The sequence below is a fragment of the Dromaius novaehollandiae genome, chromosome 2 (assembly GCF_036370855.1).
Source record: "Dromaius novaehollandiae isolate bDroNov1 chromosome 2, bDroNov1.hap1, whole genome shotgun sequence".
Classification (NCBI taxonomy): domain Eukaryota; kingdom Metazoa; phylum Chordata; class Aves; order Casuariiformes; family Dromaiidae; genus Dromaius; species Dromaius novaehollandiae.
In genome coordinates this window covers 69,515,248-69,539,948 of record NC_088099.1, presented here as the reverse complement: position 1 = coordinate 69,539,948, position 24,701 = coordinate 69,515,248, and the positions used below count along the sequence as shown (strand labels likewise).

The window sequence follows — 24,701 nt, the reverse complement described above, 5'->3', positions numbered from 1 at the left end:
TGAAAGGTCATGTCTTTAGAAGAGCCACAAAATCGTTCTTCTAAATAGCTATATGATAGTAATGGATCTTTCCTGTCCAAAGTTAGATTTGAAGTAATGACCAAACCTCCAAATGCTGTGTCATGTGATAGTAATCATTTAAATAGAGAGTCGTAAAGTATGTGGTTGTGTCAACAATTTATGTGATTTTTATTTTTCATTTAGTAAGTTATAACATGCTGGACTTCAATGAAGTTAGAAAACAGAAGGTATAGAAGCTGTACGCTGCTATACATATTCAAAGCAGGCCTGTGTTAGGTAGGACTTCTGTTACATACTGCTGTGTTTAGGCCTAGTTATTAAGAAGTTGATACTTTGCTACTTTTGTCAGAAAACGAGTTAACAAATCTCTACAGACATGTTATTTCAATATTAAAAACTGTTTTACTGCAATGTATTCTTTTCAGTAAATGTACTTTTTTCATTCCTCGCACATTTCTGGGAATGATTGTTGAAGAACTTGAATCTATACTTGCAAACGTACCTAATTAATAGGAAATAAGTTATAGAAAGTAATTTAGGCCAAATAGAAACATATTAACAAAATGCCTATACTGATGTATAGTTGCATTCCTATTAAATTATTGACAAAAAGCCTGTTTGTGTCGGTTAGATCTCTATTTTTGAGTGGGAAAAATGTTGTTTTCCAATTAGTGATTTTTTTTTGTACTGAAATACTGCATTGCTTGTGGAGTTATTAGAAAACTGCTCAGTAGTGCAAGATTTTGGAAAATAATTCTTTTCAAACAAAAAAAGAAATCCCAAAATAAAAAATGGGTATATTTAATGAACTGTATTACTGAGGCCTGTATACCTATTGCTGCCTGTGAATTTCAGTAAAGGTAAAGTAATCGAGCATAGTCTTATTGTTCAGATTGGTTCATTTACATTTGAATAAGGGAAGAAGCTTCATTTGAGATAGCAACTTGGATCAAATTACTATAAAGTAGAAGTTAAACTGGCTACTCTATGGAAAATCAGTGCCAAAGGATTTTACAATGGAAAAAATTTGGATTAACCCAATACATAAACTATGCACAAGTTTTTCTAGTGTATATTGTATATATTTCTGATCTCCCAAATAAAATATCAGTACGTATATGTATAATTTAAATGAAATTCCCAGTATATATTATATTAAATGTAAGTGTTCACTCAGAAGCAAGACAGAAAACCCTATACTTGTATTTTTTCCCTGTAGAAAGTAAACTATGAAGAATTGTTGCAGTCTCCTGCTTGTTGTCCCAGTTTAAAATGGTGACTGGTTACAAATGAAACACTGATATGGGAGCTCTTGGCTGGACATTATACATGGTCTTTTGCAGCATGCCCCCCTCCCTGCTTTAATAATGCTGTTCTTTTCTGACTACTGTAACAATTAGGAGTGTGAGCTGGAGTATAAGCCAAGAAATAAGTGTATTAGTGCAGTGAGAGGTTTTTCCAGTAAAGTTAGGGAAGAATTACTCTGACTATCGAGAATTCTGAGATCTTTTTCTACACTACTGTATATAGTTCTAGGCCACCCATGGGCACCCAAAGAAAGACTTCCAGCTGGAAGAGGTGCCACTAGAACTGGAACGGATTGTCGAGTGTCTCACACGTTAGCAATAAGGCGATGGCTTGTTTAGCCAGAATGGGTGGAGAGGTGCTACTGGCTTAGCAAGGGGAAAACATCTACTGAAATGGAGTGGGTAAAAATAGCTATTGAAGCAAAAAGATGTTGACGTGGGAGATCTGGGATTACACTGACAATGAGGAAGCATAGTCTGGACATTAGATACAGTTTCTTACCAATAGGAGGATGAGGTTCTGAAGCAGCTTTCTGGCCTGAGCAAGGCGGACTAATCTACCTATTTTTCAGGTGGAATGAGCTTAGTTGATGAGGGTGGTTACAGTTGTAGCAAAGGACTATCCATTGTGGGACAGGACAGTCCTTCCAGACCTCTTGTCTTATGAGAGCGGCATTCTGGCTGATGGTCCTCACTTTCTTCATTTCATAGTTTTTGAATTTAGATACAGTTCCCTGTGGTAACATGGTTATTTAGTTTTGTGTGTTTGTCTCTCAAAGATAGTCCTAACTGACACTTAAGGGAAACTTGTTTGCCTTATGCTTATAGTCCTGAAATTGATCTTTGCTGTCTGTTCCTGGTAACAGACTATTTGGTGGTTAGTTTAAGTAAGTCAGCCCTTTGCACAAGTGCTGTAATTGTCTGTGGAAAACCACATTTATAGAGCTTCCACAGGAGAATAATTTTATTACCGGTTTGCAGTAGCAGCCTCTTATCTTTGCTGGAAACAAAGAACGCATCACAAAAATTTTCTTGTCGCCAAGAAGAAATGACTGCTGGGAAATAGTTCTGTAGGACCTGAACAGTCATGAAGTCATGCTGACCAAGAAACTGATTTTTGCTGTCTGTCACTCACTGCTTGCTTGAACTGGTTCTTTTGCAGGGGCTTAATTTGCCATAGTTGCTTGTTCAACCCAAGGTTCTGGCTCGTGGACCCCTATAGTGTATTAGGTAGAGTATTTCTGTGTTAGGAGATGAGCTGAGGAGAGGAAAAGGGTTGCTCTTTGTTCTTCTGTTGTTTTGAACTTCGTTTATCTTTTCCTAGTGTCTTTAGAAACCACCAAAATAATCTAAAAGGGCTTTGATATGTCACTACATATTTCATTTGATGTATTTTGATGGGAGTATTTGGAGCCACTAATTTGCCCTATATTCAGGTCAATTGATTCAGGTCACAGAAAAAGAAAGAGAACTGACTAGAAAAGTCACTTTCAGACATTACCTTGACATGTTGTTGTAAGCCTGTGGATGTTTTACAGCACTAATGGGAAGAAAAGCAAAGCAGGAGAATATTAGTATGTTTCACTAATGATCATTATTAAGATTCCTTAAATATTACTTTTTACCATCATGTTTTCACTTCCAGTGGAAGTTCTGAATGCTTCTTTCCTACATAAAGGTAAATGTTTCTGTGAAAATTTTAGCAACACTAACAGAAGTGTTTTTCAGTAAAAGAAGAATGGGAAATATGTACTCTCTCAACTGTTCTTTCATTTGATCAATTACAGAAGAGCGAGACAAAAAATTGAGACTAAAAGCAGTATCTTCACTGTGGAAGGTGTGAAAACTACTTTTGGTTTGAATGAGGTACAGTTCTTTGAAGACTTGCATAAATGTGAAGCATCTGTGATTTATATTTCATCCAAAGATTTATGAGATGATAGGCTGCAGTCTGTTATTCCCACATAGCTGAGGTTCCTCTGATACCTATCTACAGTATGGCTTCAACTAGAATCTGAAACAGAACCCATTAAAGTTGCCTGTGGAAATACTATCACTGACTTCAGTCAATATTTAATCAGGCCCTAGTGGGCACAAAGTGAACATTGAAAAAAGCTGTGCACTGCAGGTAGGCCAAATGGACAAAGGTGGGTGCTGACTGATACATTTCCTGTGGTCTCATTTAGTGCAGAAGCTGGCAAATGATGAAATTTGATGGCATGTAATATTTTCTTTAGCTGTGAAAGATATGTTTTGTAGGGTTGGATGCAACTTTTTAATAAAAGCGAAATCCTTGCTTTATTTAGTGCTTGCATAGACCTCAATCCCAGCAAGCTGTAAACTGTAAGCCGAAAGTAGTGGAATATTCTAAACTGTCGTGTACATAAGATAGAGTTGATGTTTACTGAAATAGGCCTTAGCCACCTAAATAGTTTTTGTGGTGTCTGTATGGCCCCTGCTGAAGAATACGGCAGATGAAGATCGTGTATGATATTGACCGTAGACTGTTTTAATATTTGGAATGCTTTGCTGTAGATAATAATGCAGTGTGTACAAATAATGCAAGCCAACAGGAAGTGGAGAAAAAATAATGGGAAGTTATTATGGATAAATGTAATTGCAGATTTTGTTTTGTGCCTTTTGTAATCAATCTGTCAAGTCAAACACCAGAATACATTAATTAAACACCAGCTTCTCACAGACCTGGGTGACTTGTTAGCAGGCTTTTAAATATTGATACCATTATCCAGGTTGCTTGCAGTCTAGCCTGGATCAGCATTTGACAATCAGGTCAAGCTGTGATCCCTGGAACCGACAAACTCAGTGGACTCCCAGTGGAAAGTAGAACCAGCCCCATGGCAGCAGGCTGACTGCTGAGTTACCTAACCGGGCCCGTGGCAATTAAGTCAGATCATGCTGAGGAACAGTGTAGCCTTTAACTGCATGATAACTACTCAGGCTTTTGGTGTCTATGGCCTTGTCCATCAAACACTATGCTTTTGTGGTCTTTTGAAAAGCTCTTGGCCCTAGGCAGGGGAACAAAACATTATTTTGTCTAGCAAGGCAGCAGGTATTTAGATGAAAGGCATGTTGTTACTGTTGTTCAGAGAACAGATTCTGCTTTTGCTAGTTTTTTTTCTAAATCGATACCAAGAAGGAACTGAGAGTACAGATAACAAATGATTTACAGTATTGAATGAAGCTTAATACAGAAAATACCTAGTTAAAGCAAATCTGAATCTGTATTAGTAGGGTGGTTGGTTCCCCCCCCCCCCCCTAATCAATTTCATAAGTGGTTTTGCAGAACTAGAATCTTGTGTGGGCATATCATGCACTGTATCATTGTGAGATTTCAGGTGCTTTTAGAAAGGTTATATGCACTACACACTTTAAGCTACTTTTGACATTTGGTCTAGGAGCAACTTGGGGGAGCCTGTGTTCCTATGTAGTCAATGGAAAGAGGAGCTGCCCTAAAAAGTCCCCAGTTTAACTGACTAAAAGAAGCTGAGGTATGTGATATGATACTCCCTGTTAAGAGTTCACTGTGTCCAGATGGTGTCATGTTTGCCTAAAACCTCTGTCAGAGCCCTTTCCTTCCTATTTTATCATTTCTTGGTCCTAAAGCATTCCAATTTTTTCATGTTTTTAGCTCTGGTGTATGAAAATTTTTCATATTTATCTTTTGGCAGATAATGCTTTATTTTGCCTTCAACTTGTTTTCATATAATCTGTTTCATACTGCTTGTTGTTAATGTTACTGTAGTCATGATATATATTGTCTCCCCAGGGTACTGGCTGTATCTACTTTCCAAGTAATATTGAGTATATAATCACACTGCAATTGTAATTATAGCAACCAATCAAAATTCATGATTCTATACAGTTATTGCCTTGTAACTATATATTTCATACTTTATTATGCAATCTTTAGTAATGTAACTGGCACACTATAATCAGAGTGCAGGAATGTTGAATTGCCTGGGCTGTTAGAAATATTTGTGAAGCCATAACAGATCAGTTTGTTTTGGTGACTACAGTAGAATCACAGGATTGGAAAAGGTTAAGGAGGTGGAAACAGGCCAGCCGTATGTAACGTAAGTAAATTGATTATTATGGAAAGTGTTAGTCAAGGCTCAGAAATGTATAGCACCAGGAATGATTTCAGGGATTAAAAGAGCAAATCACCTAAGACCAGAAGAGTAATAATTTAGCCAGATATAAGCTAGATGAGCAGGCATGGGTTTACTGGTGGGGTAAGGAGAAATTAAAAAAAAGCTTATTCTCCACATTATAGCATGCCACTGTGGGGAGTGGCTTCTGTGTTCTGTTCTCCTTCCCGTTAGACTGCCCCCTGGGTAGTAGCCATACACTGAGCTTAATAATTGTTGAGATTTAACCTCTCCTTATACTACTCTCAGTTAATCAGTGTCATCCACAACCTCTACAGAGTCAGGTGTAGATACTTTTTAGGAAAGTGTGCTTTTGTCAAAAGCAAATATTTTGGCTCCAAAAGATTAATCTGGGTTGTTTGGGGGCTTGTTGGTTGGTCAGTGGGGATTTTGGTTTGTTTTTTTGTTTTGTGTGTTTTGTAGGCAGTCAAAGTATAGGTAGTCTATTGTTGGTACTTGGTCTTAAAATCTAATTTTAAAATTCTCCAAATTCTATGTTTTTGAAATTAAAAGACAGGAATGTTCAGTTAAACTGAATGGTTCTCTCTCATTTCCGAGGCTATATGTATATGTCTGTGCCTGAAGTTTTACAAAGAATCAAGTAAGATAACAGGGATATGAATTCTAGTACATGAGGAGAACAAAAAATTGAGTGTTTTTTTGTTTTTGTTTTTTAAGCAGGAAAGAGTGGTCCAGATTTGCTTCCAGAGAATTACATACATCGAATTCTTTTGCAAGAATATTAAGAGCTGAGCATTATAGCTTATGAACTTGTGCTGAATAACTTTCCATAACTAATAGCTACACATTGAATGGCTTTTTATAGTCTTATGAAAAACCTTCTGAAAAACCTTCTGAAATGTTATTTTATCAAATACACTCGGTATATTGTTAGATCAGTAAAGTCAGTTACATATTACATATTACATTATACATTAGTATTAAACTAAAAGTTAGTTTTGTATTTTCTCCAAGTAAAAGAGTTTCTAATAGATACGGTATTTTAATTTTCTTTTGGTTATATTAAGTTTTTTTTCTTTCTCCTGCTATTTTCCATAAATATGATTTCCATAAGCATAATTTCATAATACTGACAGACTATATACTAAATACCATAGTGAAGTGGAGGGCACTGTATAATTCTGTGTATAGTGCCAAATCTCTTTGGTTAATGAGTGTGTTCAGTAAAGTTAAAATAGAAAAATATTATATTAAACTGAGAAAAGCACAACAAAAATGATTAACATTCTTTAGTTTGCTACTATTATGCATGTGCAACAACTTTTTTGTCTGAAAATACACATTTTTATTGAAATAAGGGGGTAAGGAAAGAACTACTGCATGAAAGTGCAAAAGCACTAACGATACTTGTTTCAGTGCAGTCTCAAGTTATATGAGAGCCTGTTTCCTTTTTCAGTCAGTAAAGTATTCTGTTCTCTGTTTTCAATTAAACAGAAGCTTAAAGATAAAAAAAAATTAAGAATTAATAATTTTTTCTTGTTCAGTCAAATATCCTCTCACATTTTCAAAATATAGCAGGGGCAGGATTTCATGTACTAGTAGGAGGGGTTTGGGATTAAACAATGTTTTTAAAAAAATCTTCATTTAATAGAAACAGGACATCACGCTCTGTATTTAGTAACCCAGTGAATCAAATTTGAAAAATCACTTAGTGGTACTTCATCTAGAGACCTTTTTGCTTACATTGTCTCACCTAAGTTTCAGTGTGAACTGAAAGTGTTCTTTCTCTCATCAGAGGCTTGGTTTTTGAGGAGGCCTTAGTAGGTTGCCTGCTTTTTGTGTGTGCTATCTAGTTATGTTACCTCTTTGATCCTGTCAGGTTCCTTACAATCGGAAGAATCCAGAAGTTGTGAGGCCGGGTGCGCAAAGGCACGGCCGGAGGGCAGGAGGCCATTGGGCTCCTTGGGGCAGGCATATGCAGCCTGGTGGTGGCAGCCATTTCGCAGCAGCAGCCATTCCATGGCTGTTCCCCCCAGCTTGCATCGTGTCCTAAGATGTCTACGTTTCCGGTGAGCCTGTGACCCTGCTCCTGGGTGGGGTGCTGCGCCCTGCTGGGCCGTTTTGTCGGACACCACTGGCTTTGGGGGTGACCCGGCACGCATTTCATGGTCTAAAACACCTCCTTTTCTTTTTTAGTTTCTTTTTTCTCGTAATGTGAAGCTAATCTAACTTCTCCTCTTTGAAACCATGAATCATTTTTAAGTGGGCAGGATGGATGTTTCATGTCGCAACATCTGAGGGATTTTTAAATGGAATTGCTTTCTTTTCTTTTCTTGGAAGCTGCAGCATAAAAATATCTTCTCTGCCCATTTGCTCTATCACAACTTCCTTTTTATAGTGTATGGACATGAGAATGTGTACACAAATGTGTATAGACATGAGAATACTTCTGCTTACAGTGATTTTGTGAGTGAATATTAGCACTTCTTTGAAATCTTGCTCATGTGCAGACACTTTCCATGTAGACTGACTGTGGAATAGACAGGTTTCTTAGCACAAGTTATAAATTTTCATTTTGACCCCTGTGTGATTGTATTTACTGCTTCAGATTTGAGAGAAACTTTCTTAGATTATAAAGTGAAAATCTTAAAAAGAATTATACATCTAATATATCTAACTAGTTTTTTTCCCTCTACCTCTCCCCTCAAAGCGCCTCAAAACACTTTTCCTAATTAACTTTGAATCATTGTTAAAAATCTGCTTTTGCTAAACACTATAAATAGGGAAATCTTAAAGCAGGAGAGTACTTCTCTTTTTCTGAAAATAAGAGTGGTTTTATCATTAGCTCTGTATCACATCTCTACCCACTGAATCACTGCTACTGCAACATCATATATAATTATATGTATTTCCAAGTGTCAAGGCTTCTCATTTAAAGCTTAATTCAGTTTTAAATCCCTGTGGAAAGGGAAGGCCTTTAAAATACGTATTAAATTCTAATCTCAATCATATTCATCATTATTAAAATTTGAAATAGGTTGAAATACTTAAGGTAAGTGAAATGAAAAAAACTAATAACGGGCATGAGACACACTGGAGAAATGGAAGAATAATTGCTACAGGTTAAGAAATCTAAAATGGCCAAACATGAAGAAGCCTTCGTTTCCAATAAGCTTTTATTTAAAAGTTTTGCAATAGCTTAATAATATAAAGGGGATTTTAAAAATGAATTTAATGTTAAGTGCAGCAGAATGGCAAGAAATATTTAAATACATTAAAACTTAAACTAGTCCTGTTTTTGGATTTCAAGTGTTATTTAGGCCTTGTCAGCTCTCGAGAGAGTTGTGTCCTCTGTCAGTGGAGCGGCAACAGTATTATTGTTACTATAATCATAACAAATAATAATAATAATGACTGTCGTAATAGCAGTGTTCTTAAAAAGTGGTGCTTAGGAATGGCAAGGAACTGTGGATCAAGGTGCTAGCTTGTTCAGTGTTGTACAGATAGGACAAAATGATTTTTCCCTTCCCCCCAAAATGTATACTCTAAATGTAAAAGAAAAGACCTCTTAAAATATTTTGCCTTTAATTAAAAATTATGAAGATGTGGCCAACATGTTGGACTTGTATCTCTTTTTTTTTCCCCTGCTGGTGAGAGGAAATTATCTTTTCTGTGAATATTGCCTGATTATTGGAATATATTTGAAAAGTATTTTTGAGAACCATGAAGACCTCTTACCCAGAGAGAGAACGGTTGCAACTAGGAAGCTCAGGGAAAGGGACTTTTTGTATGGTGTGCTTTGCTATGGCAAACGTAGTCCATGTGAAAGATTGGAATTCAGTGTTAAAAAATTGAATCTAATCAATTTCTTTTTCTTTCAGGGATTACTTACCTTGACCATGCAGGCTCAGCACTTTTCCCAGAGAGTCTACTTAAAGCTTTCACCGATGACCTCAGAGACAATGTTTACAGTAAGCACCACGCAACTTTCTCAGCATTCTTCTCAAGTTTCTGTCTAAATAGATTGAAGCTGGGCCTCCTGAGTTGTCGGAAGAGTAATCCTGTGGGGGTTTTGATATTGCTATAGTTAGAAGACTAGTGACCTTACAAAGGAGTCACAGTCTTTTTAATTCCTCCTTGACTTTGCTCTTTTATGGCCAAGGACAGGTCTGTGTGGAGGAGCGCAGACAAACAGGAGCTGCCCTGCCTGCCCTCACACTGCTGCCAGCTCTGGTCCGGAGAGAGCGCCCTGGCTGAGGATGATTATGTGCTGGTACACCTTGTCCCTGAGTGTTTGTGACTTTTTCCTATGCCTGCCATTGTAGATGCACCCTAAATAAGCTGAGCACGGTTCATTCGGCCAGTTTTTTTCACAGAAACCATCACCGTGTGGTGTTCACTTTCCTCCTTGGCCCTGTGAATCTTGCCCTCTTCTGCTGTTAGGTAAAGGAGCCTAATCATAAGGCTGTCACTAAAAGGTGACTGCTACCTTTATGGCTCCCTCCTCCAAGTAGTGGTTGCCTTTACATTCTTTTGAGGGGAGTTTAGGGAGAGATACTAAGCACAAAAATGTGGATGCAGTCTGGCTAAGGAGGATCCCAGCCTGCAGATTGCCAGAAGTTGGCAGAAGATACGGGGGAAAGAGTACAAGAACAGGAGAAGCATGCAGTGGCTGTTGTCAGATGTACGAAACTAGGCTTCATGGCCCCAGCTTTGGCCCAGTATAAGCATTTTACTTAGAAGAAAGCTTAGCCCAAAGATCACAAATGCCCATAGGCAGGGAATAGGTGCTGTATGTCTGACTGTTAGGCTTTGGTGCGCACTCAGAGAAAAGGAATGTATAGTGCCAAAGCAATCTGAACCTAAGAACAGGAGCAGAGATGTCTCCAGAATTAGGCAATATCTGGATGGAGATTTAGTTATTGCGGCTGTGGATGTGGACACTTCAGCTTCACCTGATATTATGTCACTCCCAGGTCCTCTAAGATCTTTGAGCCATAAGCTGACTGCCCTTTTATACAAACACATTAGCATTCATAGGTTAAGAAATACTTTTATTGTAAGACATAGGTTACTTTAGAAGAGTCATTCATCCTCATTCAGGAGGGGAAAAAAAAAGCCAGTGCAAAGTATTATTTGTGTATGCTGTGAATAGTCCCTCTGAATTGAACAAAATTTCTTACTGTGTGTTGAATTCTGTGGGCTATGAGTCCTTTTTGCTAGTTTTGTCTTGCTTGTGCTCCATGGGACCATGAGCAATGTGATTCCTCACTTTGGAACTAAGTACCACGACACAAAAAGAAAACCATGTTCACTGAAACTCTGTGACGAACAACAGCAAACTTGTGCTTATCAGTTGGGTGAGCTGCCTGAGAGTTGTGTGTAGCTTTCATTTCATATACCGTTGTGTCATTTTCCCCTCCCTTGTCTCTTGAGTGCTGCCAAGGACAGGATTTAGAGCATGGATTTAGTCCCACGATGAATTAGAAGTTGTTCTTCATAGGGACAGGGTTTTTTGCTATTATGGCTCTTTTAACAGGATATGTTGATTTAATTACATTCAAAATTTTCTATTCAAGTGCGTTGTCAGAACAATTAATGTTCTGTCGCTGCAGCCTTTGAAAAGCCAAATGTATGTACTCTGATCCTAGTTATTTCAAATAACACTGGGCTCAACTCATATATAAAGTACCATCTGTGGTGGAAAAAATTAAATTTGAGAGTCAGTTGAATGTTCATGAATGGAAATAGTTGTGCTGCCAGTTTGAAGTAGATTTGCATAATACCTATAATGCTATGGGAGAGCAAATTTTATGTTTTATACTGCTTTCATCTAAAATGATAACAAGATCCCTCGTATAGGCCAGTCTCTCCTTTCACTTGTACCTCTGCTACTCCAAGGGCAGTAACTATTGCACAGAAAGAGTGCACTTAAGGGACACAGGTGTGAATGAAGGGGTAGTTTGGCTTGCAGCTTTTTTTTATTTTTTTAGTGATAATCAACAGGTCTGAAGAACTGCAATTTAATTGTTGCATGTGCGTGTGTAAAGGAGGGAGAGGAATATAAGAGATCTTTGCTTCTAAATTGAGAATATTTGAATTGGAAATTACAGAAATGCAACATCAAACATGAAGAGTCTAGGTATTAAATTTTGGGTTTGAGTTCTAAATTTATTATTCATTTTAACACCTTCACTTGAGAACTTTTGAGTGGGTGATTTTGAAAATTTAAAAAGAGAATAACTGATATTGTATCTTACTGAAAAAAATGTATTAATATAGGACTATTTTTCTTCTCTTTCAAAATGTTTAGGCATGTTCTTAAGCACTTATAGGAAAGAGTGCTGTGCCTGTCTGGATATTGTTTTCATCTTTTCCTCATAGAGATTAATTTATGCTCTTCTTAGGTTCAATATTAATTGTTGATACATGTATGTGCTGAGCTGTGCTAAGGTCCCTACTAATTTTGCAATAAAATCTATATTTTCACAACGTCCTAGAATTTCAGACCCTTATTTAAAAAAAAAGGGGGGGAGGGGATAATCTCAGTGTCCAATTGTGAACGTCTATTGCCTCCAAATGCTGTCTTCTAAATCACTTCTTAGCTAATGTCTGAGTATATTTATTAATGTGCATTCTATCTGTAGTTTTTGTAATGGAATGGCATGTGCAGTTATATTTTCCTTTTAAGGGAACTGCCTGAGTATTAATAATGGATCTAGCTGAAGTTGCAAGGTCTGTCGTAATTGGTTTCTTCTGTTATTTGTCCCTTCTCTTGACTAACTGCTCTAAGAAGCTTCAGTGCATTTCTGTGAAGTATACATTAAATCCTTCTTTGTCATCTTTTCAGGCTGACTTGGTATAGTACTTTTATCAGAGAAAAAATTATTAGAAAAAGTGTGATTAATGATTAACCTGTATATCTCTATTGTCTCCTAGGCAACCCTCATAGTCAGAATATCAGCAGCAAGCTGACATATGACACAATCGAGCATGTCCGATACAGGTAGAATGATCTTTCTTTCAGATGTTGTATGATGCACTGCCTATTTTTTATTTTGATTAGCCTTGTGCTGTTTTGATGACTTGGTGTGATGTCATTTTCTGTGTGTCATCTGTTGCATCTAAAGAAAACACTTTGCTTTTAAAATACATGAGGTACTTGGACAGTTAAATGTTGGAGAGAGTTAGAGACAGCTGAATCCTTTTCCTCCCAGTTGCTCCAATTCTCAAATTCCTCTAGTTAAATTAGTGCTATAACATTAGTCTACAATTTTAATTAAGATATAGAAGTTGAAATCTCAAAGGAAAAATGGTGATAATTATTACTAAGATGGTATGGCAAGATAGTAAGATGGAAGTAGGTGCAAGAACGTGGTTAAAATTCAACTGAAATATTAAAAAGGGCCTAATGGCTTGCAGGAATTTATAAAAGGCTTATGGGAATTTGTATTTTGTTTTATAGCAGGTACTTACTTCTGCAGGAGTAATGAAATACCTATTAAAGTAGGTTTAGTGTAATTTTTAAGAGCAAAAAGAAAAATAAAAGGCACAACTGAATGTTGTGGCTTTTGGCTACCGGCAGGAAAGTGAACTGAATCTCCAAATAAAGTATTCCCCCAAAAGTTCAGGATAGGTTATGCCTGAAGTGTACTTTTTGACATTAGCTTGCACCATGTGGGAAATATACAACTTGGGTATTTTGTTTTTGTTTTTATTTTTTTTAAGGTAGCTTTTGCTATTTCATAAAATACATCTTTATTGAAGAGTATGTGTGCTTTGACCAGAGTTTATTGGCATGCTTTTAATGGCACTATTTGCCAAAAGTAAGAAATGTCATAGATTCTTCTTTGTTATATCATAATCCTTAAAAGCAGAGATTTTTCCAAAACACATCACAGGATTCAGATCAATAGCAGTGGTAGTAGAGCATTATAATGTTCAGAGTTGTAATGAAGAAAATCTGTACATCTTTTTGCTGACTTTTCTCTGGCTGCATTTTTATATGGGTGTAAAAGAAACTCAAAATCTCCAGCTGGAGGATGCTGCAGGCTAAAAACCTGCTTTTTTGTTTTTGTTTAACGTTCTGAAAAATACTTTTTCTTTGCCTCTTACCCAGTCCTGTCTTATGCTGTGCAGGTTGGCAACCTATTGATGTAGGGCCAAATGAAATGAATGAGACAACCTGTGAGGATGGCTTTCTTTCAAAATCACAGGCTTAAGAGCAAAACCACATGCAGTACTACCTGCAGCCCTGTATGGTCTTGTGAGCATATCTGTGTGCTTATATGTAATGTTAGAATTCTGGTTTCCATTTACTCTAAGTGATACTTCAGTGTCCCCATTTAATCATTTCTTCTCATGAAGGCATGGTAGAAAGTGTTCTTTGTAGTTGTTTCTAGAATAATTACTGTAGTACTCTGTTCTCCATTGTTATAGAGCAAGAAAATAGACTTTCACTGTGTAACTTCCACAGATTTCTTTAGAAGAGCTGACATCTTCAGTGTGTTTCATTTTGGAACTTGGTTTAAAGAAGCATGAGACTTGCATAAGAGCAGCAGGGGAGAAGCCAGGAAGCATACCAGTGTTTGTTTTCTTTTGTTTTTTTCTTAAAACAAACAAAAATTTTAAAAAAGGAGAGAGAAAACACAAAACACTAAACCTGAAACTCTCTACCTCCGAATAAATGTGCTTGGTATTGCACCGAATAGAATTTGTCAGCTGACTACTAGCCTGATAGAAATTCAACCATTATTTCCCAATAAAATTTAAAAAGGACTATCATCAAAAAGGCATAGCCATAAAAATTCAGGAAGAAAATGTCCAAAAAACTTTCTCAGTAATTTGGCTATCTAGAAGGCAATAAAAGTATATTAAAAAAATCTATACTTTCATGCCATTGCAGCTAATGAAAATAAGCAATATGACTAGACAGGGAAACAGGCCGCTCTGACCTGCATCACAGCCCTAGATTTCCTCAGTGAAGGAATAATTCAGCAGGTAGTTTCAGAAATCTTGAAAAGACTCGCTTGCTTTTAATTCTGTTTTTGGAGCTTGTCCACAGACAGAAGTATTGCTTTTTTCAATGAAGGGCTCCATGACACTCTGAACTTTTTAAAAATTTTTTTAATTTCATTTTTTCTGATGAGATGACACAAGCAACTAGTGAAAAATAAACACAAAGCTTAATTTCTGGCATAAATTTGTCAATATTGATTACAAAAGCATCAGGACAGACTTTCCTAATCTGGCAGTGTACACTGTTCCACAATACAAAGCTACATGATTTGGTTTCGCCTGGATATTTACATGACACAGAAACCATTCTTAGAACATAGATTTGCATGGAAATAACATAAGTAATTAAATATTTGAGTCAATGGATGTTTTCTATGACTTAGAAAATCATAGTAATCCAAATGGCTTACCTCTTGACCAACCCAAGTACAATAAGAGTAAAAATAACTATTTTATCCTTAAAAACAATGCTTCTCTTTACTTGAACTGCTGATTTTTAACATTGTGTGTATCTCTATATTAATCATGAATGTCACCGAGAAGAGGAAGCAAGAACTATAATAAACCTTCCCTAAATGTATTAAATGTGTGCATCAAAAGATTATAGATCCTCTCTATGCCTTTGCTTATGGATGTTCGGAAATGCCATTGCTCCACTTCCATACAGCTAAAGAACATGAATGCAATATCTGCTTACGATGCTGCAGAGATAATACAGCTCAGATATTCATTAGAGTGAGTATTAAATAACCTTTTTCCCCATATGCAAGCATTTTAAAATACTTGCTATCTGAATATTTTAAGACAGTGACCTTGTAGATTTTATACCTGCAATATCAGATACTGCAGCAGGGTCTTCTAACCACTGAGCCAGATTGCCATTTTACTGTTGTTTTATGTTTATGATGTTTTAAAAATATAAATCAAGGTGCTTTTTTCATTTAAACAAAGTATTGTTGAATTTAATAGAATTCTGTTATTCATCCCTGAACTTAAGGTACCATGAAATATTAAACTTAAGCATACTTTGGAAATTCAAATATGAAAAAGAAATCAAGAAATTTCAACTAAGAAATTTCTTAGCATCTCCAAGACATGCAATGTGTGTATTATAGAATTTTCTCATTGAAGCTAAAGGGATTTTGGCATTGAGCTAAATGGGATCAAGTTTAAATAGAGAACCAAAACATATACTTTTCATAAAGGCCCCTCTCAAAATAAACTGTCTAAAGAAACGATAATAGAAGAATAATCTCTGTGGCCTGCACATGCGAAAGAAAAAAGGTTCAGCAGGCATAAAATTAATGTAAATGGCTTAGTATTTTTAAAAATATTTGCTTGTCTAGTAAAATATACAAGCAAGTGGTATTGGATTTTATTAAGAAAGTAGTGTTATAAATACTTTCTATAATTTCATCTACAGTGTACTTTCAATGATCATTTCATGATTGCAAAGTAAAGCTTTACATTCCTTCTGTGACATCGTACCTTGCTTATGAAATAAGTTTCAGTTCCAACTCATTTTTTTAATTATCACATGTTCTAAAGTATGATATGCAAGATGAGAATTTTTTCTTTATTCACGGGACTCTCAGGTTTAAGCGGTTTTGTGTCTGAACACAGTAATGTTGGAACTGATAAGGTCAAGCCATTTGCATGTATTTTGTGCACGGTAAGAAATAATAGATAGAGTATCTGCTTAGTATTGATTTGTCCTTTGCAAAGATCATTAACTGGAGGCTGCATGCAGGAGTGACATCTGAGCACTACACTGTGTCCTCCTTAATAGTGCCTATCAACTTGAAAACCCTTTTTCAAAACCAGAATGGTTCGGCCCTTTTGCATGGTGGTTTTGTAACACTGTTTGCAAATGCTGCTTTTTCTGCTCCAGCTCTTCAGCTGCCAGGGCAAGTCTGAAATATCATGATTGGCAAAGTCAAGCAAATGGAAAGAATGCTCACTGGGGTGACTGTATGTGGCATGCAGTGAAACAATCCCGATGTGCGCATATTGAGCTGTCACTGGAGCAACATCCTGACTCCATGCGATGTTATGCATTGAGTAACAACAGAACAGTGCCTTCAGTAAAAATACTTTCTTGTTTTCTTGTTCCTTGGCATGACCTATGCTTTTATGCAACTGCAGGAACCTGTTTTTTACTTCTTAGTGCTAAAAGGAAAACACTAGTAGTATGGATAATAAACATAAAATGAAGACAAAGGACTCCATTTTACAAACAGTTGCTTCTAGGAATCAACTCATTACTTTTAGTGGATCTGTTCTTTGTAATCCTATGCAAGGTAGTAAAAAGCTTGTGGATAGCGTAACAGGTACTGTTATTTTGGAGTGAGTTAGCAGACCAGCTCAAAGAGTTTATCTGAAAGCTTTTTGTCGCTTGGGTATGTTTGCAGTTTTAGGACCAGTGACATTGCTCTTTTACTTTGTAGCTTTGGTCTTGGACTTCCATCTCTCTTTTGCTAAATTCATTAACTGTTAGCTTGATAAGCTGAAGTTTTAGAAACAAATGTGTTAAGATTGTCTTTCACCCTTCTGATAGCTTTATGGTCTTTGTGGTTTGTATGAAACAATTGCTGTAAATAAAATCTGTACGTTCATGGTGATGCTCTTTGAGTAGTCCTTGTTGCAGAGAGTGCCAAATCCTGAATGCTTCATTTATTGAAAGAAATAAATATTTCAGTAAAATAAATTAAAATCTGCAGGTCAAGATTACTAAGGTGAAATGCTTCTTGGCTTACCCTGGACAATCCTGAGTTTGGTTTGTACATGAATTTGAAGGATTGTTTGCGTGTATGTCTGAGAAAGGGTCAATGTGACCTTTAATTTTTTTTTCTTTCCCATTCAGAAAAAAAACTCAGGAATTTGCTTTTAGAGTGTGGCTGAGGTAAAGTAGCAATGGAGAATAAGTTTGAAAACCGTCTTGTGCCATTGCTCTCCAAACAGCTTTCAGAGTATGGCGGAATGGTACAGCCTTACTTAGATCAGGCCATCGTGTTTATTCATGTTTTATAAATGCATGAAGCCTAGTTGTATATTCAGTCTGCTCTTTTGGCAGAGTCCTGGTGGCTTGTGTGACTTCTGGGAAGCCTTTTAGAGGGAATCTTAGCTGTTGAATGAGATACTCCAATTAGAATAAAATACATTGTTAGAACAGATAAATTTCCTAATATGCAAATTCCAGTTTTTTTACTTGTCTTCAACTTCCTGTCTCTTTCAGAGTTTATTTGAGATCTTTTTATTGCTTCTCCTTAGAAAGTACAATACTTGTGGAAGAAATGCCGTATTCCTCCCTGTTCTGTATTTGCATTTTCTTCCTAAGAAGCAGTATAGCGAGACACCATTCTGAAACTCTTTTGGTGGCACTTGTTCCTTTAGCTGTTCAGTGAGTAGTAATGTAATCCAACCTAACAGTTTGGAACCATAACAGCTCTAATGCCTCTTTGAGCTCCTAGGGAATCTGACACCTCCATTACTAGCCTAGATAATCATTTGTATTTTAAACAAGGCTTTTGAAAGACCTGATATTTAGGACAAAAGTATTTTTTTCCATTTCCTATGTGCACTCATGCTTGACAACTTTGTTTTGAAGTCAGGGCACTTCTGTTTCTCAGCATAAGTTGCACAGCATCGAAGAGGTGCTGCATTTGCTTCAAATGAGTCAAAAAAATTTTTGAATTCAGTTTTGAATGATGTGTTGTCCAAAATTCTGCTAATATTTTTCCTCATGTCTGATTCCTCTGTCTGAATCTCATTCACTGATCCTCTACTAAGTGCATGACCAATGGCTTCGTAACAGAAAAGTTTAACTTATGCTACTTATAGCTTATGTTACCTTTAACATCATAAGCCCAGGAAAGACTATTCTATCCATGTGTTTTAGAAGCACAAAAATTACTTATAACTGCATCTTATAATGTAGTCTGTAATAACCTTTCTGTGAAATTAGAAAACCCAATATTGAGCTCCATTTTAAATTTTCCTCATTTCACTTGTAAAAGAATCTAAATACTTGATCTGTTATAATTAAGCAGTTAAAGAGATGCTACAGCATTCTCAAGGGCTTCCCTGGTGGCATCTGTCTCGATGAATCTTTCCAGTTTCTCGAGTCACTTCTGTTGAAAGGCAGTGCTTTTTCCACAGATCTTTACATCTGTTACCTGAGTCCCGCCTTGCTGCAGTTCTGATTTGCAGATTGAGTCCTAAAGCAACTGTTACTTGCATTGCCTAATTTTTTTTCCTGTCTAAAAACATGCAAATTTTGACTCAATTTACTGTTATATTTCCTCAGCTTTTTGTTATTAGTTTTGTTTCATATACTTCATGATCCTGGCTTGATTTTTTTGCACTTCAAGCACTGGTTTTTACTGAAATAGTTTTAGTGTAAAGTCTGCCTAGGTCGACAGCTGTTTGTGTTGCTTCATTCCTCCCCCCCCCCAGATTCTAGCTGATTCACAGTGTATCATTTAGTGTATATATTTTATGTGTAGCTTTTAGTGTATATATTTTTCTAAACTACAGGTGCACTTCTAGCCTTCTGAATATAGCCACATATACAGGAACTTATGTTATCTTTTTTTTTTTTTTCCTCCAGAAGCAGAAATGATCTTCAGGTAGTGGTAACTTTGGGGGTAGGTGACTGTGGCATTTCCATGTTTTCGTTACTTTTTTTTTTTCTTTCAGTTGTCTGAGAAATGAGATTATCTTCTGTCCCTGTTACAGTAAGTAGAACTCCAGCCTTTTTCTCATCTCAGTTAATGCCGTTGGCTTTTAAGTATTGCTCCAGGCTCTCTATAGCTGATCCAGTCCCCTTACAGAAACAGCAAATACATTTGCTTTGCTGAACAATCACATGGCTTTAGTTTTCTCTTTTTCTAATGGGCAGGCTATTTACAGTATTTTAGAGGGTACAGGTCTAATGCCACTTTTTCTGGTTAGCAGCCCTATGCAGCCTTCTGTCTTGCTGAAATTCTAGGTCGATATCCCATCTCTGTTAGCAGTTGTGTTTTTTTCATCACTCAGGACTGAGAAACCATTTGGGCATAGGCAGATGCCTCCTAGCAGTGTTCGTTCAGCATGTAATGGCTTGTTATGAAGGACATTGCTATCCTGGTGAAAATTTGAACCTTTCTGTGGTAAAAGGCAGGGCAGGGCAGCTACACAGCTTCTCCACAACTGTCTGAATGATGTGTTAAATACCAGAGGAACTACAGCCAGTGGGAGTATTCCAGCAGCTGTGTTGAACAAAAGAAACCAAGTAAGCAGAACAGAGAGTACAGGAGAATGGGTGGTGATTGGCAAGGGTTTATGACATGGTGTAAACTGGCATTCTTAGACCAAGCAGGCATGAAAGGAGTGTGTGAGGACCCAGTGATCTGTAAGGGTCTTAGAGTGCCAGGTTTCAGGAAAGCCAAAGAAAGGTCAAATGCACATCTCAGCTGTTATGGTTCAAGACATGGGAATGCACATGACCTCCAGGCTCATTGTGTCTAATCTCCTGCTGTCACGGGGGACTTCTCATCTGTGGATCTAGTTCACTTTAGAAGTTGCTTGGTATTCTTTGCTCCTTCTTCATATTGGTAAGCTATTCAACAATTTTCCCCACTGGGAGAGGTTGAAAACTCCTTTTTTTCAGCCTAGATTTGCTTATGATAAGCCACTGTCCTTCTGGTGCTGTGCCAAAATTTCCTGTTGCTTTGAAGGCATTTGTGGCAATCCTATCCTCCATGAACCCCTTCTGATGCATTCATGCAGAGGACCTCTGTCCCATTCTCTTGTTTTGTTAGGCTGTACAAACTAAGTTCTTCCAGACTCCTCTCCTAAGGTGAGTTCTTCTTCCCCCACCCAAACCCTATTGACCTGTCTCTGAGCTTGTTCAAGATTGCCTTTATCTTTCTGAAATGTGTAGCCAGAAAAGAATAGTGTAAATCCAAATGGTATGTCTTGCAGTATAGCAGTCAGGGTTATGATACTGAGACAGAATAAGAAGTTTGTTTAAATGGAGATATGACTTTATCAAAGTGTCCTTGGTGCTAGGAGAAGACATGCATTGTAAAGAAAGGAAATGTCAAAGGGCATATCAGATAAATAGAGAAAATCTGCAGGCACAATGGACTTCCGCAATGGACTTCCACAATGAAAAGCAGCACATCTTTGTAGGGATTTTTCTGGAGTGTAGTAAATTTGTTGGAAGCTAATTTTTTTTCTAGTTGCTGTTTTTCTGGAATTTCGTGCTGACATGATCATAAATTGGTTGATATTGATGTGAATGGAGCAAAAATAAAAAGAAGACTGTGGGGCTTTTTTACACATAGATTTTGTGTGGGAAACCACATTGACTTGAAGGAGAGAAAATCGTTTGATCAATTTGATCACTTCAAGCATCTAGTTCTTTGAAGGTAAATGCACTGGCTTTCATTGGTAGTTTGAAAATATACACCAAAAGAGTGCCAAAACCCATACAGACCTTTGTAATATATGCTGGCATGAGTTGCTTCTAACTTTCTTTACTCTTGATTTTGTCTGCTTATGTCACTGATTCAAGTTTCTTACCTGTTTTACAGTTTGTATTTCTGATACGAAGCTTGTAAGCAAAGATAATGCCCTTGAGTATAAAGGGTGCCTTTAAGGAGCAGTACGAGCCATCTTCAGATATAGGAATATGAAAGATAAATGAAGCAAGATTTTTGTGAACAAGAAAGTCTCCTTTCTGTTCAGATTAATAACCTCTAGTGATTTCAGGTCTAAATTGCTAGATTTTATTAGTATACTTGATATGTATCAAGGTATAAGAAAACTGCATCATTATTATTATTGAGTGCCAGTTCCATAACATGTTGTTAATACTTTAGAATTTATTGAAAGCTTTTGTATGGGTGAGACTGTTTAGAGGAGTAAGATGTGTATATTCTGGTATTTTATGAATGCTTGCTGGGTTGGTAATGAATCTTGTGTTCACAGTCAATAGCATTCAAAAGAGCTTTTCAGTACCCAGGCTTTTCTCAGCCATTTTCTTACCACTTTTTTTCATTTGACTTTCTTTATGTTTTTAAAGGTGTTCAGTGTTTCATTGCATTTTTTTCTGCCCAATACCTGTCATGCAATAAAGGAGATTTTAGAGATACCTATTATCTGTTTGGAAAATCTGTCACTGTTCACAGACTGTTTTTTTTTTTTTTTTCCTGACTTGGGAATAAACCATGTTTGAAAAGAGTGTTGTCTTGTAGGAAAACAAAAAGCGAAAGGCCAAAGATGATGAACAATACTAAAACTGAGCTCTGGAATATTACACTGAAGTTTTCTGTGCTAACAAGGAGGCACTGTGCAGGAGAGGTGCAATTCTAGTTAGTTTTACCCTGCTAAAATAAAAAATTGTCTACCTGTAGTTAGCAAACCCCTTCCCCCCCGCCCCCCGCCACAGAACACTATACAATACTTTATTCCTCTTAATTCGCTGAATACAATTTCCAGGGGAGGACTTGTGCTATCTGATAAAACCGTGACCAATATTTCAGCATTTCACTGACCCGTTGGTTCCCTTCTGGTGGTACAGTCCTGTCTGTGGTTCCCCATTAGGACATATTTAAGAAGGCTGACCCTCTTGTGGCTTGTTCACCCTTCATATCTGCTGGACACGTAACTACTTTGTCCTATGCTAAATCTCCAATTTAATTGCTTTCCATGGCAAGTTCCTTGCAATAGCAGAACAAGACCTGCCTGCCAGTGAGAGCTTGTCCAAAGATGCTTATAATCTTACGGAAAATTCATAAGAGCCGTGAGTTTGTGTGCTTTATTTCACACAGATCTTTCTTCCTGTGGAAGGTGAAAACTAGAATCCAAGAAGTTTTGTTAGATAAGAAGCCACTCTGCTAACCCTGCAGTGCTAGAAACTCCTTAGCCTTACACTGGTATGCTCCAAATCTGAGGTTCCCTGTACAAGCTTACTGGAAAGTGCCTGTCTGGTGCTCCAAGGACTGAACAGCAGACCACACATATATGATTTCTAATTTTGCCAAAATGCTTAGCATGGAAGCTTGCAAAATTTGTGCTGCAGTCATGAAGAATAACACAGAAATTATCCACTTGTAGCACACTACTTATATAGGAGGAACACCACAAAACAGTGTCTAACTCTGCTTCCAAACTACTGCAAGCGATGCATCTCCTCCCTCCTACCTGGCTGACATAGCTGCTCAGAGAGCTGGGAGGCCCCTGATTTCCCAGTAGCAGTGTCCAGCTGTCTGTCTTGTTTGGCTGTCTCCGGAAATGGGAAGCCATTGCTTCTCGTCAAGTCTCCCTCTTTCTCCTTTGAGTGGGAGGAAGGTTTACCATGGACCAGTCTTGGAGGGCACAGTGTGGGCCATATGCACTGTCAGAGGTGGTGCACAATGCTAAATTTAGGCCTAGCCAGAGAGAACTTAGTTGCTGAAGTCCTGCTTCTTGCCTTGCTTCTTGATATAATCCAGTTATGAGTGTGACATGCTGCTTCATTCATGAGAAGAAAATAAAATAACCTAATAAACTTTAGAAACAACTATGCAAACAAGAAAGTTCTGTAGTTTTTTCAACACCTTGAGCCATGTCTTTGGAAATTTAAATTGACGGTATACAATTTAGTTCACAGTAACAGGTCAAATATGAAATGCTTTATCTGAAAAAGTGTAGAATAGTCAGATGCCTCTCCAAGCTTGTCTGACCATGTTCACCTGTTTAAACATCTAAATGGAATGGAATTGCTATAGCAAATAGTACTGGCATTTAGCATTTGTAATGAACTCCAAAATGAGCTTGATGAAGTATGCTTTTAGTATAAATTGGAGTTTAGCTGCAGCGCCAAAATGTGATATTATAGGTGGTAAACATAACAATGAAGCACAAATGAAATTCTCCTTGCTTTTAATTAAATAAGCATACACTCCACTGAGTTTTCGAAATTAATTCTCTTAATCTGAAGTCTCAGGCCCTGAACAGCTATTGTTATTTCAGAGATGGTTCTGATACATTTTAAGGCTGTTTATACCTATCTAAATGCTCATGCCGTTTTCTTGTGTAAATTGGGGCCCTTTTGATTTCTTCTGGTGCTTTTTCTGTTGTTTAAAAAAAGAAGAGCAAAGTTAACCTTCTTCCTGGTTGTAGCCCAGGAAGGTCAGAGCTGCCACCGCAGGTGCTGAGAGGTTGTTGGTTGTGGTTGTCCCCTGGGAAGGGAGGGGAAAGATGTTGCTGTCCATGAGGAAGGCATGCCTGGCTCTCACAGACCTTCCAAAGTGGGAAGGGACTAGCTGAAAATCTTCTCTGGAAAGGAGCCCTGTTTATAGTTAAACTGTATGGCCTTGGTGAGAGGCTGAAAAGCCAGACAGCTAAAGACCTATGGACAGGTCTTAAGGCTTAGAGGAGAGAGAATCTACTGACAGATAGTCTACAACTAGACACAGTAAATTTACATATACGAGTGCTAATTACTTCATTTGGAGTGTTGCGGAGAGATCTACTTGCCTGATTAAATGTGAACAAAGCAAAAAGAGTGTCAACATGGATGTGATACTTTACTTTGAGTTATGTACCTTTTGAGAGAAATGATTTTTTCATCCTTTTTCACTCCCTCTAGTTTCATTGCTATATGATGATGCAAGCCACTACAAACTAGAACAAAGATGGATGTAAAGCAGTTTAAAAATGAGAAACATAATTTTATTTCAAAGGTATGTGATACAAAGTAAAGTCTGGTTAATTAGCTAATACAGTTAATTAGCAGTGTTAATATTTCTTACGTTTGGAATCTTAAAATGTTTTGATGGTGGTTTTTGCATACAAAAACCTGCATAAAAACTGTTTCAGAACCTTAGAAGTGGCAGTCTTCTTGAAAAAATTCATATGTGGCTTATATGTTTTGGAGTCACCTCAGATATATTTTTCACAGCCTAAAGTATTCTTTTGACCTCCATTATAAGTAATTTAAAAACAGTGGCACATAACATTTTCAATGTCACTTGCTTGACTTTCATTTTTTAAGTCTAATTGAGGTTTACTTGCAGTGAATTTGAGCTCTCAAATCACTATAGCCATTTCTGTAGTAGAAGCACTCTGCCTTTAGGGTGTACTTATATTTCTACATTAGCAGAATTGTGTTTCATACCTGTACAGTGAAATTCTCCATATCAAACTGAAATGGAAATGAAACACTTTTTTGATGCTTCATTCTACATGGGAGAGT

The 24,701-nt window shown here is 37.1% G+C and overlaps 1 protein-coding gene across 6 annotated transcripts in view; it reads left to right on the top strand.

Annotated features, from left to right (window-relative positions):
- MOCOS (molybdenum cofactor sulfurase) overlaps positions 1–24,701 on the top strand; it is a 373,228-nt gene that overhangs the window by 166,439 nt on the left and 182,088 nt on the right. For 4 of the 6 annotated variants that reach the window (XM_026099873.2, XM_026099875.2, XM_026099874.2 and 1 more), the window contains 2 exons: positions 9,340–9,429; positions 12,398–12,464. The exons of 1 other annotated variant lie outside the window; for it this stretch is intronic. In XM_026099873.2, the coding sequence (XP_025955658.1) occupies positions 9,340–9,429; positions 12,398–12,464 (157 nt within the window). The remainder of the gene's footprint in view (positions 1–9,339; positions 9,430–12,397; positions 12,465–24,701) is intronic. One more of the 6 variants, XM_064506730.1, reaches the window with a different exon arrangement.